The following is a 14,712-nucleotide window of genomic DNA, read 5'->3' as shown; positions in this document are numbered from 1 at the left end:
TAAATAGTAGTTTACAAGGTGATAAGTGCTGTGAAGAAAAACAAGCAGGGGAGGCAGATATTGTGTTGATACACTGGCAGGTAGGGTTGCAGTTTTAAACAGGCAGTCAGGCAGGAGAAGACCTGAAATGAGGGAGTAAGCCGTGTGGCTGTCGGGGGCAGCGTCCCAGACAGATGGGTGCAAAGGCTGTGCGTGAAAGATCACCTTGCATCTTTAAGGCACAGAAAGGAGGTAGTGTGGCTGGAGAGGAGTGAGGGAAGGGAAAAACAATAAGACCTCAGAGAGGTAACTGGAGGGCCATCATTGGACTTTGATCTTTGCAGATCTGACAGAGGAAAAATGGCCTTTTCTGACGTTTTATCACATCAGCTTCTTGGAACTTCCTAATCATGTCTCTTGCCTTTATTCTATTGGATTGTACATCTTTTTCACATTGCTTTATAACAGCTCTTTTTCTTATTCTCTGTATGTATGCATTTATACAATATGTAAAGTATACAGAGAAAATGGGCTTCTCTGGTGGCTCAGCAGTAAAGAATCTGCCTGCAGTGCAGGAGACATGGGTTCGATCCCTGGCTTGGGGAGATCCCCTGGAGGAGGGCATGTAACCCACTCCAGTATTCTTGCCTGGAAAGTCCCATGGACAGAAGAGCCTGGCAGGTTAGAGTCCCTAGGGTTGCAAAGAGTCAGACACTAGTGAAGCAACTAAGCACACATGCACACACAGAGATCTATGTATTTATTAAAATATATGTGTTATATGCTACAAAGATTTTATATATGCCTATAAATGTGTTATAAAAATGTGCATATGTATATATGTATTGGTGGGATTCTCAGGTGACTTAGTGGTAAAGAAGCTGCCTCCAGTGCAGGAGACACAGGTTCAATCCCTGGGTTGGGAATATCCTCTGGAGAAGGAAATAGAACCCACTCAAGTATTCTTGCCTGGGAAATCGCATGGACAGAGGAGCCTGGTGGGTAACAGTCCAGTCTGTGGGAGTCACAAAGAGTTAGATATGACTGAGCACTCTATAGATACATAGGCACAAGTTTATTTCCCCCAGAATGTCATTTTATTTGACTTTGGTTAATATTTTTTCCCAAATAGATGTTTTTTTAAAGTCAGATTTATCCTTCCTTTTTCTGCTTTGGTTAGAAAGGATTTTTATTAAAAATCTCTTTAGGAGCTTTTACAATTCTACTTTTTACATTTTATTTTAATTGTAAAATACAATTAGTTTTCCTTGCAGTAAAATGGAAAGTAAATGTTCATTTTGGCATATTAGTACAATTAAGTTTTATTATCAGTGACTGGTCTTGCTTTAATTACTTATTGATAGTAAATGCTCGGTAAAGTTAGTTTTGAAGCTCTCTCTGTTAGTCTGAAGCATTAGGCAATTTCTTTGATACCTGGACTGCAATGCCACCCTTTAACCAAGGAGGCATCAGTATTACTTGACATAGCTTAGGTTGATACTTAACAGCATTCTGATCAGTGGTCTTATCTGACTCTCAAGCGAGGAATTGAACAGAATGGGTATTCTGCCTCCTGAATCCCCACTGCCTTATTTTGCTAATAGTATAATATATCCCCAAATCATTTTCATTCAACATTTTACAGAGTAGAGAATTACTAAAAGTATTTTTAAATGCTGGGTTTTGGTGTGTGTTTTAAGGACTCTTGATTACTTTACAAATATTTGTTGAGTCATGTAGTGAACAAAATGAATATTCATTTTATCATTGTTTACAATAGTGAAATACTATAAATAATTTAAATATCCACTTTTAGAAGTCTACGTGAATCAGTAATAGCACATCTATATGTTATATTACTGGATAGTAACTAGCAAAGAATCAGAATATCAAAGGTATAGTATAGAATATACTGTATAGTATAGAATATAGTGACATGGAAAGAAATCCAAGATTGTCAAATAAGAACTAGCAAATGCAATTAAGGAAACAGTTCCATTTACCATTGCAGCAAAAAGAACAAAATACCTAGGAATAAACCTGTCTAACCTGACCTGTACTCAGAAAATTATAAGATACTGGTGAAAGAAATTGAATATGATGCAAACAGAGAGATGTGCTATGTTCTTAGACAGGAAAAATCAGTATTGGTAAAATGGCTGTACTACCCAAAGCAATCTACAGATTCAGTGTAATCCCTCTCAGATTACCAGTGGCATTTTTCACAGAATTAGAACCAAAAAATTATACAAATTTTATGGAAACACAGAAGACCCCAAACAGCCAAAGCAATCTTGAAAAAGAAAAACTGATCTGGAGGAATCAGGTTCCTTGTCTTCAGACTATGCTACAAAGCTACATTAATCAAGACAGTATGAAAAAATATGGTACTGGCACAGAAACAGAAATATCAGCCAGTGGAATAGGATAGAAAGCCCAGAGATGAACCCATACACCTATAGTCATCTAATCTATGACAAAGAGAAGAGTATACAGTGGAGAAAAGACAGCCTTCTTTAATAAGTGGTGCTGGGACAACTGAACAGCTACATGTAAAAGACTGAAATTAGAATGCTCCCTAACACCATACCTGGAGAAGGAAATGGCAACCTACTCCAATATTCTTGCCTGGGAAATCCCATGAACAGAGGAGCCTGGCTAGCTACAGTCCATGGAGTCGCAAAGAGTCAGACATGACTGATTGAGTAAACAACAACAACTAACAGCATACACAAAAATAAACTCAAAATAAAGACCTAAATGTAAGGGCGGACACTGTAAAACTTAGAAGAAAATATAGGCAGACCACTCACTGACATATATTGTAGCAAGATCTTTTCTGACCCACCTCTTACAGTTATGAAAATAAAAACAAAAATAAATAGGTGGGACCAAATTAAACTCAAAAGCTCTTGCACAGCAAAGGAAACCATAGACCAAACAAAAAGACAACCCCTAGAATGGAAGAAAATATTTGCAAATGAAGTGACTGACAAGGGATTAATCCCCAAAATATATAAACAGTTCATGCAGCTCAATATCGGAACCAAGCAGTCAGTATCAGTTAGTCTCTAGTTGTGTCTGACTCTTTGCAACCCTGTGGACTGCAGCACGCCAGGTTTCCCTGTCCATCACCAACTCCTGGAGCTTGCCCAGACTCACGTCCATGGAGTCGGTGATGCCATCCAACCATCTCATCCTCTGTCGTCCCCTTCTCCTGCCTTCAATCTTTCCCAAAATGAGGGTTTTTTTCCAATGAGTCAGTTCTCGTCAGGTGGCCAAAGTATTGGAGCTTCAGTATCAGTCCTTCCAATGAATATTCAGGACTGATTTCCTTTAGGATTGACCAAGTAACCCAGTGGAAAAATGGGCAGAAGACCTATATAGACATTTCTCCAAAGAAAACATACAGACCAACAAACACATGAAAAGATGCTCAGCATCACTTATTAAAGAAATGCAAATCAAAGCTACAATGAGGTATTACCTCACACAGGTCAGAATGGTCATCATCAAAAAATCTACAAACAATAGATGGTGGAGAAGATGTGGAGCAAAGGGAACTCCACACTGTTGGTGCAGATGTATTATAAATTGGTACAGCCACTGTGGAGAACAGTATGGAGGTTCCTTAAAAAATTAAAATTAGAACTACTATATTACCCAGCAATCCCACTCCTGGGCATATACCTGGAAAAAAATTGTAATTCCCAAAGATTTATGCACCCCAATGTTCAGTGTAGCCCTATTTACAATAGCCAGGACATGGAAGCAACCTAAATGTCCATCAATAGAGGAATGGATAAAGAAGACATGGTACATATATATAATATAATGGAATATTACTCAGCCATTAAAAGGAACAGAATTGGGCCATTTGCAGAGATGTGGATAGACCTAGAGATTGTCATAGTGAAGTAAGTCAGAAAGAGAAAAGCAGATATCAAATAATATTACTTATATGTGGAATTTAGGAAAATGATACAGATTAATTTATTTGCAAAGCAGAAATAGACAGATGTGGAAAACAAACCTCTGGATATCAAGGGGAGTGGTGGGTAGGATGGACTGGGAGATTGGGATTGACATATATATACTACTATGTATAAAATAGGTAACTAATGAGAATCTACTGCAGAGCACATGGAACTCTACTCAATGCTTGTGGTGGCCTAAATGGGAAGGAAATCTGAAAATGAGGGGTTGTATGTTGTGTAACTGATGCAATTTGCTGTACAGCAGAAACTAACACAACATTGTAAATCAACTATACTCCAGTAAAAATTAATTGCAGGGGGTGTGGATTCAATACCTGGTCAGAGAAAAGTAAGCATAGGTGTGCTCTTCAGTTTTTTTCCAAAAATTGGACTGTTTAGTCTGTTAACTAAGTTGAGAGACTCAAATAGAATTCTTTGATGTGCTTTTGTTATTTTCAATAAATTTTAAGTAAATGGCATATTTTTTTGTCCAGGGTTTTTTCAGAATCTGGAAATTTCATCATAGTTCTCTATTCTGTGACACATAAGGACCCTGAATTTTATGAATGCCTCCCTTGTGATGGCAGGTTACCTGACCTTCGATTCCAGCTACTAACCAGCAAGGAAACATTACGCCTTTTCAAAGTAAGTGTGATTGGACCACCTAGCACACTAATGACTACTTAGTTATATGTTACTGTATATTGGCCTTTTAAACCCAGTGGTCTCTACCCTTTAAAACAGTAACTCAAAGTGTTAGGCTTTCTTTATTTTTGATCAGTCTTACTTAATATTAATTTTATTCATTTATGGTTAATTTCATTTTGTAAATTTTAGGACATACCTCCAGAACCAAATTCTAATACAGGATCAAATGTTATCCACAGAGTAACTTTTCCATGTTTTTCTAAAACCTTTTAAGGCTATATCAAGAATTTATGTATTGTTTCATTTTATGATGTTGAGAGTTAATTTGTGATCTTAGTGTTTCCTTTGTCCTGAAAGTTACTTTTTTAATTATGGGTATAAAAAATGATTTCTCATAGTTAAAAATCAGCATCTATAATATGTAATCCTTGGAATCAGAGTGGATTGTTGCTGTATCCAATAACATATATAAAAATACATTTAGGTGACAGTCCCAGAAAAAATAGGTCTTTGAAACCATAAGTATCATTATGTAAAAGCATTCTAAGGCTGGGAATTGCCTCGTGGTCCATTGGCTAAGACTCTGTGCTCCTTCCTGGTCAGGGAACTAGATCCCACATGCCACAGCTAAGACACAGTATAGCCAAATAAATGAATAAATAAAAATATAATGTTTTTTTAAATGAAATATATTCTTTTAAGAAAAACATTCTAAGGCCAATAATAAAAAATAATTCTAAAAAAAAATTATGTATCTTTTTACAAAAATATTGACAATCCCTAAATAATGGTGTGTTTCTACTCAGATCTTATTTTGTGCCTTTAATTTCATTTATAGGTTGTATTGATTCATGAATCAAGTTTTTGTATTTTAATTATAAGCATAATCATCTTTGAGGTATAATTACTTATTTCCATTTTAGAGACATATATCATTCACTCATTTTATTCTTCAGATTGTATCCTCAGTTTAAAGTTACTATTTAACTGAATCCTGGTTATTAAGTTGTAAGTTATATAGCAAAATTAAGTTTTCACTTTCATTTATATAGTAAGCAGATAGTTTTTTAAAAGGTTGAATAAAAATAGAATTACCATATGATTCAGTAATTCCACTTCTGGGTGTTTATCCAAAGGAAACAAAAACACTAACTCAAAAGGATACCCATACCACCATGTTAATTGCAACAGTATTTACAATAGCCAAGGCATTCAAATAACCTAAGTGTCCATGGATGGATGGATAAAGAAAATATGATTTATATTATATCACGTTTATATAATGGAAAACTATTCAACCATAAAAAAGAAAGGAAATCTTGCCATTTGTGACAACATAGATGGACTTTGAGGGCATTATGCTAAGTGAAATTAATAAAACATAGACAAACACCGTATGTCACTTGTATGTGGAATATTTAAAAAAAATTAAAACATTTTATTGAACTCACAGACAGAGAACAAATCGGTGATTTGCAAGAGAGTAACAAGGGTTAGGGAAGGTTTGAGGGCAGCCAAAATGGCCAAAGGTGGTCCAAAGACACAGACTTGCAGTTTTAAAGTAGTGAGTCATGGAGATGTAATATACAGCATGGTGAATATAGTTAATAATACTTTATTATATTTTGAAAATTCTTATCATAAGAAAAAATTTATCATCTGTATGGTGGTGAATGTTAACTAGACTTAATTGTGGTGGATGTTTAACAATATATTCAAATATCAAATCATGTTGTATACCTCAAAGTATTATAATGGTATGTCAATTATATCTCAATTAAAAAATATTTTTTTAAAGAAAGATTACAGTTACAGAAATCATAATTCCCCTTCCCACCCAGTGTTTCAGAGCTACTTTTCATCTATATAGTGTTCTCTGGTGTTTATTTAAGTCACATCTCAAAGTATGACCTACTTTATTTCAGAATGTTGAACCTTCTGACAAAAATCCAGTCTGTTTTGAACTGAGAGCTGAAGACCAGAATGCAGAAAGAGAGTTTTTTAAAAAAGTTTCTAAGAATCTTTCAATTAAGAGGTAAAAGATATTTTTATTATCATACTTTTTTTATTACTTTCATTAGTTTTTAATAATTAAAGTAAGTCCCTAGTTATTTCTGAGGGAACTGTTGGTAAATCTTATACCACAGGTGTCCTTACTATAAATGCATTCCTTCATATTTGTAAGTTGGATGATAATTTTAATGAAGTGACAACTCTAATGTGGTTCTCATTTGACTTGATTTATTACATAGGGGAACAAAAGTATTTGTCAAGAAATTATCTTACTTAAGAAGAAACATCCTGTTTTTGTTTAGTTTGCCTTCTGTCTTCCCTTCCTTGTAGTATTAAACCTAGGGCTATCAGATAAACTACTATAAAAATAACTCCTACTATAAAAATAACTCTTCTACCTAAAACAGAAAACTTTTAAAGCAAATGTACTAGGAGAATATTAAATAATGGCTTGTGACTTTTTGGGTCCAATATCTACTTTTGTGATAAACTAAATATTCCCTTTGTATTAGGGTTCTCCAAAGAAATAGAACTAACTAGTGCATAGAGATTGGTTATTGGAGTCTGTTGCTATTCTAACAGATTACCACACACCTAGTGACGGCAAACGATATGGATTTATTACCTTCTAGTTCTAGGAGTCAGGAGTCCACAATGGGCCTTTGCGGCTAAAATTAAAAGTGATGGTAGGGGCTCTGGCCATATCAGCCTGAAGGCGCCCGATCTCATCTGATCTTGGAAGCTAAGCAGGGTTGGGCCTGCTTAGTAAAAAAAAAAAAAAAAAAAAAGTGATGGTAGGGCTGCATTCTCTTTGGAAGTTTTAGTGGTAAATCCATGTTCCTTCTTCCAGCTTCTAGAGGCCGCCTGCATTCCTTGTTGTCTGGTGGTCCCTTACTGCACCTTCAAAGCTAGAAGCATAGCATCTTCACATCTCTCTCTGACTTCTGTTTCTTTCCTCACATCTCCTTCCCTGACTCTTATCTTGACTCCATCTTATAAGGACTCAATTGTGTTTACATTGAGCTTATCTGATCGTCTAGGATAATTTCCACATCTCAAGATTCTTACCTTAAGGACATCTGTAAACTCCCTTTTTCCTTGTTCACTAACATATTCACAGATTCTGGGGATTAGAAAGATGTCTGAAGTAAACTCTATCTTTGGGCATTTAAGTTATCCTTGAAACAGGCTAGGTCACCAGAAAACTATATTCTTATAGACTTGCAGGAACACCACCATTGACTGAAGGTTTAAGGCTTTTTTCAAGATTTTATTGAATATTTGTGAAAGAAAAAGACAAGTTAAGGGGACGCTTGGTAATTTCTTTAACATTGTTGAAAAACAATGTCTGTTTTCAGCTCTGACCAAAGCTTTGATAAGGATCAGTCATTTTTAGATTTGAATGTTAGTGAAATGTTTATCCCTAGATAACTTTTGTTGAAATTATACATTAAGTTTTTTTATTTTTTGTTTGAGTGCTAAAAAAAGCTCACAGTGAATCTTTTTTTATTTTTGGCTGCACCACACAGGATATGGGATCTTAGTTCCCCAACCAGGGACTAAAACTGTGCCTACTTGTTTTCTTTTTAAAAGTAATTGGGGGAATTCCCTGGTGTTCCAGTGGTTAGGACTCAGCACTTTCACCGCTGAGGCCTGGGTTTGATCCCTGATCAGGGAACTAAGATCCACAAGCCATATGGCATGGCCAAAATTTAAAAAGTAATGTACTTAATTTCCATTTTGAGCCCCTCTTCATTATGCGAGGTTATGGAAGCCAAATTTCAATCAATTCAAGGTCTGTTTATCCTGTTTCCTCTGAGGTTTCATGTAATTTAGAGGGGACTAATGCTATGCCCTGGCTTCCCTGGTGGCTCAGAGGTTAAAGCGTCTGCCTGGAATGCGGGAGACCTGGGTTCGATCCCTGGGTTGGGAAGATTCCCTGGAGAAGGAAATGGCAACCCACTCCAGTACTCTTGCCTGGAGAATCCCATGGAGGGAGGAGCCTGGTGGGCTACAGTCCATGGGGTCGCAAAGAGTCAGACAGGACTGAGCGACTTCACTTTCACTTTCAATGCTATGCCCTATGCTTCTCTGGTGGCTCAGATGATAAAGAATCCGCCTGCCAATGCAGAAGACCTGGGTTCAATCCCTGGGTTGGGAAGATCCCCTGGAGAAGGGAATGGCAACCCACTCCAATATTCTTGCCTAGAGAATTCCATGGACTGTAGCCCACCAGGCTCCCCTATAGGCGGACTACCTTCTGTGTGGTCACAGAATCGGACATGACTGAGTGACTAACATTTTCACCAACCCTGTGCCACTACTGGTGGTGTGGGGTGACGTGATTCTCATCCACCCAACACCACTCGGCCACCTGCTGAGATGTTTTCTTTTGCATCTGGTCTTTGGCAGTTGGTTTGTGCAGGTTCCTGCCGCAGCCTCTTTAACCTGTTCAGGTCACTGGTTCTCTGTGTCTTGTCCATGCTGTGCGGAGGCATATGGAATATCATTCTGTATTCTCCATGTCCTTCTCGGGTATGGCAGGAGAGCTTTGTGGGATTGTTTCATTGCAGCCCCTTGGCACAGAAAGAACTCTGTGTTTGCCTCTCCAGACTGCCAGGGTTTGGGACAAAGGTCTGTTTGCTGTCAGATCTTCCACATCTGCCTAAGGGTTTCTGTTGTTCAGCCTACTACAGAGACAGGACCCTTTCTTCAAAATTCCATTAATGTCTAAGCTCTCTTAGCTTCCTTCTAGCTTTTCTGTCATCTTCCCTACTTCATCCTATTGAGATTTTATTTAGTTTAAGATGCACAAAAGCTTGATGTATATAGTCTTTCAAATCGTAGTCTTAAACTCTAATTTCAGCATTTGAAATTCAGTACCAACACTCAAAACTTTTTCTGTGTTCTATTGAGGCATGATACATGTGACGCAGTAACTACAACTGACTAAATGGAGGAGGTACTTCAGTTAGTCTCAGAGTAGATTACCATCACAGATATAAGTACATAGGAAAAGGTAATTCCTTACTTGATTTTTCTTTCTAACACAGTGAGTGTTTAATGTAATATGTTTAATATAGTGAGTATACATCTCTTTCATCAGATGATAGATTTTTTTATGGTAAATTCTGTATCTTATGTATTTCTATGCTCCTTAAAGTAGTTAATCAGAAAATGCTCAGTAATTTGCTTAAGAATAACTGGGTTATGGATGCAACTAGAGATGATCATACTAAGTGAAGTAAATCAAAAAGAGAAAGGCACATACCGTATGATATATGTGGAATCTAAAATATGAAATAGATGAATCTGTCTGTGAAACAGAAACAGAATCAGGGACATAGAGAATAGACTGGTGCTCTCCAAGGCGCAGGTGGGTTGGAGAGGGCTGAATTGGGAGTTTGGGATTAGCAGGAGCAAACAGGTATATACAGAATGGGTAAACAACACAGTCCTACTGTATAGCACTGGGAAATATATTCAATATCCTGTGATTAAACTATAGTGAAAAAGAATATGGAAAAGAATGTGTATGTATGTCTATGTATATATGTATGTATAACTGAGTCACTCTGCTGTACAGCAGTAATTAACACAACATTGTAATTCAACTATACTTTAATAAAAAAAATAAGTTAAAAAAAAGAATAAGTGGGTTAAACTTGCCATGGTCAGGAGAAGGGGATACATTATTAAGCATGAGTCTGACTGGCTCAACTTTCCTGATCATCTGACCCTGGCTTGAAAAATAAAATAATTTGTGGTTGTCAGATACTAAATTAAGTGATAAAGTACCTTCGGATCAGATCAGATCAGTCGCTCAGTCGTGTCCGACTCTTTGCGACCCCATGAATCGTAGCACGCCAGGCCTCCCTGTCCATCACCAACTCCTGGAGTTCACTCAGATTCATGTCCATCGAGTCAGTGATGCCATCCAGCCATCTCATCCTCTGTCGTTCCCTTCTCCTCCTGCCCCCAATCCCTCCCAGCATCAGAGTCTTTTCCAATGAGTCAACTCTTCGCATGAGGTGGCCAAAGTACTGGAGTTTCAGCTTTAGCATCATTCCTTCCAAAGAAATCCCAGGGCTGATCTCCTTCAGAATGGAGTGGTTGGATCTCCTTGCAGTCCAAGGGACTCTCAAGAGTCTTCTCCAACACCACAGTTCAAAAGCATCAATTCTTCAGCGCTCAGCCTTCTTCACAGTCCAACTCTCACATCCATACATGACCACTGGAAAAACCATAGCCTTGACTAGACAGACCTTTGTTGGCAAAGTAATGTCTCTGCTTTTGAATATGCTATCTAGGTTGGTCATAACTTTCCTTCCAAGGAGTAAGTGTCTTTTAATTTCATGGCTGCAGTCACCATCTGCAGTGATTTTGGAGCCTAGAAAAATAAAGTCTGACACTGTTTCCACTGTTTCCCCATCTATTTCCCATGAAGTGATGGGACCGGATGCCTTATTCAGCTTCAAAATGAAAGAAGAGTGCTCACTTCAGCAGCACATATACTAAAATTGGAATGATACAGAGAAGATTAGCATGGCCTCTGCACAATTGTGACATGCAAATTCATGAAGTGTTCCAGATTTTTTTTAAAAATAGAAAGAACAAATGAATACTGATTACTGAAGACTTACTTTTTCTCCCATCTGTTCTTTAGCTCTTCCCAGAAGTTACCTCCAGGGAAAATGCCAACGAATGATCATGACTCTGGTGTTGAAGATGAAGATGTTTCTCCAAGACCAATTCCTAGTCCTCATCCGGTGAGCCAGAAGGTATCACTGGTCTTAGAACTCACCTTTGTAATTAGAAACCTAAAAGTCTCTTCATGTTAAAGCACTCAATAATATATAAAGATAAATATCATATATTCCTCACAGGTACATTTAATTATTATATGTAATAATATGTACACATATTGTAATAAGTAAGTATAGTATTTCCAGAGAAAACCAAGAAAAAGAGGTTAAGTTAGCTCCCTAGGATTATATAACTAGGAAGTAGTAAAGCTGGAATTCAGGAAGTTTAGGATTTGGTAGACTAGTAGTTTAAGAGGTTTAGTTTCAGAATCTGGTGCTTTTAACCCATGTAGAATCAACATTCTATACTATCACCAGCACTTGACATTGTTCTTATCACCATATTTTGAGAAAACATTCTACTTGCTTTTGGAGATTGCTAGCAACCCATCATTATTTTTTTTATTGAGGCGAACTAGTGGGTTATTTTAGAATTGTTCTGTTTTAATTGGACTAATTACTTATTACAAGAAAAAGGAATGGGAAAGTTTTCTTAAATTAATATTATAACCAAATTCACCACAGCGAGTACTTTACTTACTCTATTTGGGTCTCCTCCAGCTCTTTTACTAGATATCAATAAAAAGAATAGCAGTGAATAATTTCACTTAGTATGATATTTTTAAATACTTACTGGAAGACCCTTTCTTATTAAGATGAAAAAACACTATTCTTTGCTAGATGTATTGAAGCATCTGGCCTGATGATTTTTTGTTTTTGCAGAGAGGGTAAAAAAAGTCTGTTTCCCATGTCGAGTTCTGTAACCTAAGCAACGTCAATCGGTGTTCCAGTGAAAAGAGTTTCATTGGTAAACAAGTCTGTGAGGGCAAGGACCTTATTTATTTTGTTCACAGTTGTGTTCCTGGTACTAGCACATAGAAGATGCCCAGCAAATATTTGTCAATTGTCTAAATAATCAATACTTTTTAATTAATAACTGGATACAATTTGGAAAATACTAGCTTAAAGGAAAATGAAGCATATATCATTCTCCTGAAAGGCACTTTTTCTTCTTTCATTTCTTTCCCACTTATAGGTTTCTAAGATCCAGCCATCAGTTCCTGAACTTTCACTTGTGTTGGATGAAAACTCCATAGAACCAACCCCTGTGCCTAACCCATTGGAAATGGTGAATAATGAAAATCCTCCTTTGTTGATTAACCATGCTGAGCACCTTGAGCAGTCACAACCCCAGCTTTGTGATGAGAAACACAGACCAGAAGCAGAAGCTGGAGAGCCTTCCTTCAGAGGGCTACCAAATCCTTTAAACCAAGACACTGCTCCTTTGAGACACTGCAAAGTAAGACAGCTGTCTACCTGTAAGAAAGGGAACTCTCATATCAGGAACAGTAGTAAGCCCTCTTTTAATGGACTGTCTTCAGATACATCTGAAAAGCTTCAAACAGTTTCTGCTGCAAATGTACACAAAGAAGAGTATCCTGTAAGATCCTCCACGTTTAATTCCAAGCAGTCTTCTCTTGCCCCACAGTCCCACCCACACAATTTTGTTTTTTCACTCCATAATTCAGGAAGACCGATGGAATTTCAAATACCTACTCCCCCGCCACCCTCTTACTATTCCACAAATGTTTGCAGTTGTTGCCAGCATCATGGCCATATTCAGTATAGTCCAATAAATTCTTGGCAGGGAATGAATACAGTAGGATCTGTTCAAGACCTCAAGTCTGAAACCCTTCACAAACATTCATTATTTCATCCAAGTGGATGTCCAGCTCAGTACCATAATGCATTCTTTTCTTCAAGTAGTCCTATAGCCTTGAGACCTCAGGGAAACATGAGGGGTTGTTCTTCCCACAGCAATGTAGAACCATCACCTGTGGCAAGACTGCCTCCACACGTGGACTTCTGTAACCCATGGCCTTGTGCAGTATGTATGCACACACCCAAGACTGGGTCAGATGATGGGATGATGGGACTGTCTCCAGATGCGTATAGGTTCATCACAGAGCAAGACAGACAGCTGCGACTACTGCAAGCACAGGTTTGCTAGCTTTCTTCTGTTAAATTCTTGAATTTTTAAAAAGTAACTGGCAACTCTTCAGTAACTATAGTTTATGAAGTGGAATTGCAGAATGTCAGAATTAGAAGAGACCCTGGAAACTGGATTCTAGTCCCTGATGTTTTACACATTAGGAAAATGAGGATTTGAATAAGGAAATGGCAACCTACTCCATTACTCTTGCCTGGGAAACCCCATGGATGGAAGGAGCCTGTCAGGCTACAGTCCATGGAGTTGCAAAAGAGTCAGACACGACTTAGCGACTGAACAACAACAATCAGGATTTTATTTGTTGCTTTATTTTGTTTTGTTATACCAGATAAAATATTTTTTTCTTTTTATCCTTAGATGACTGACTCCATATATTTACTGAATAATGTATCTTTTTGTTAATGATTTAAACATGTATTTTTTATTTTATAATGAAAGTATCATGTGTTTGTATCTATTTCTATACTGCACTCTCCATTGATCTGCCTATCTATTCCAGCACTACTACCATTTAGTTTAATCTCTATAACTTTGTAGTAAATGTCTTATCAAGTATTTCATATGCAATTTCTCTAAACCTCACTTTTCTCAGCTGTAAATTGGGAATGCTGCTGTTGCTGCTAAGTCACGTCAGTCGTGTCTGACTCTGTGCGATCCCATAGACGGCAGCCCACCAGGCTCTGCCGTCCCTGGGATTCTCCAGGCAAGAACACTGGAGTGGGTTGCCATTTCCTTCTCCAATGCATGAAAGTGAAAAGGGAAAGTGAAGTCACTCAGTCGTGTCCAACTCTTCTCGACCCCATGGATTGTAGCCTACCAGACTCCTCCATCCATGGGATTTTCCAGGCAAGAGTACTGGAGTGGGGTGCCATTGCCTTCTCTGAAATTGGGAATAATGATCGGTGTTATTAATATATGTAGCTTTGATAGTTAAATGAATTTATATGTGTATATATACACACACACACACACATCTGTCTATCTATCTAAAGTGCATAGTGTAGGATGAAGCTTTAGTAAACAGTCAGCAAATTACAATTATCTTATTTGTCTCTTAGTCCTTACAACTACCTTAGTTTTAGGTAATATTGAATCTCACAGTGGCTAAATAGTTTTTCCAAAAGGTAACAGAGTAGGAGTTAAGTTATGTCCTCATGACACTAAAGTCCATGCTCTGAACCACTATAAGTACATATTCCTTTTTGTATTATTAATGCAGGTTGTATTTCTACTGATGTCAATAATTTATTGATAATACTTATTTTCCTATATTAATAAA

The 14,712-nt window shown here is 37.4% G+C and overlaps 1 protein-coding gene and 1 non-coding gene across 18 annotated transcripts in view; both read left to right on the top strand.

Moving 5' to 3' along the window:
• Window positions 1–14,712, top strand: part of STIL (STIL centriolar assembly protein) — a 54,067-nt gene that overhangs the window by 17,648 nt on the left and 21,707 nt on the right. For 6 of the 17 annotated variants that reach the window (XR_015158689.1, XR_015158686.1, XM_086387129.1 and 3 more), the window contains exons 9-12: window positions 4,451–4,601; window positions 6,530–6,639; window positions 11,284–11,398; window positions 12,459–13,424. Coding sequence is in view for 9 of the 17 variants with exons in the window: in XM_086387129.1 (XP_086243255.1) it covers window positions 4,451–4,601; window positions 6,530–6,639; window positions 11,284–11,398; window positions 12,459–13,424 (1,342 nt within the window). In the remaining 8 variants the exon portion in view is untranslated. Of the gene's footprint in view, window positions 1–4,450; window positions 4,602–6,529; window positions 6,640–9,533; window positions 9,637–11,283; window positions 11,399–12,458; window positions 13,425–14,712 lie in introns of those variants that run through there. The other 11 variants (XR_015158693.1, XR_015158694.1, XR_015158690.1 and 8 more) reach the window with 8 other exon arrangements.
• Window positions 11,108–11,214, top strand: LOC147375288 (U6 spliceosomal RNA). The gene has a single exon (XR_015161773.1). It is a non-coding gene; the product is annotated as a U6 spliceosomal RNA (small nuclear RNA).

This window comes from Bos grunniens, chromosome 3 (genome assembly GCF_055505025.1).
Source record: "Bos grunniens cultivar Pamir isolate PY7600 chromosome 3, Bosgru_T2T1.0, whole genome shotgun sequence".
NCBI lineage: Eukaryota > Metazoa > Chordata > Mammalia > Artiodactyla > Bovidae > Bos > Bos grunniens.
This window is presented reverse-complemented; position numbering and strand designations above follow the sequence as displayed.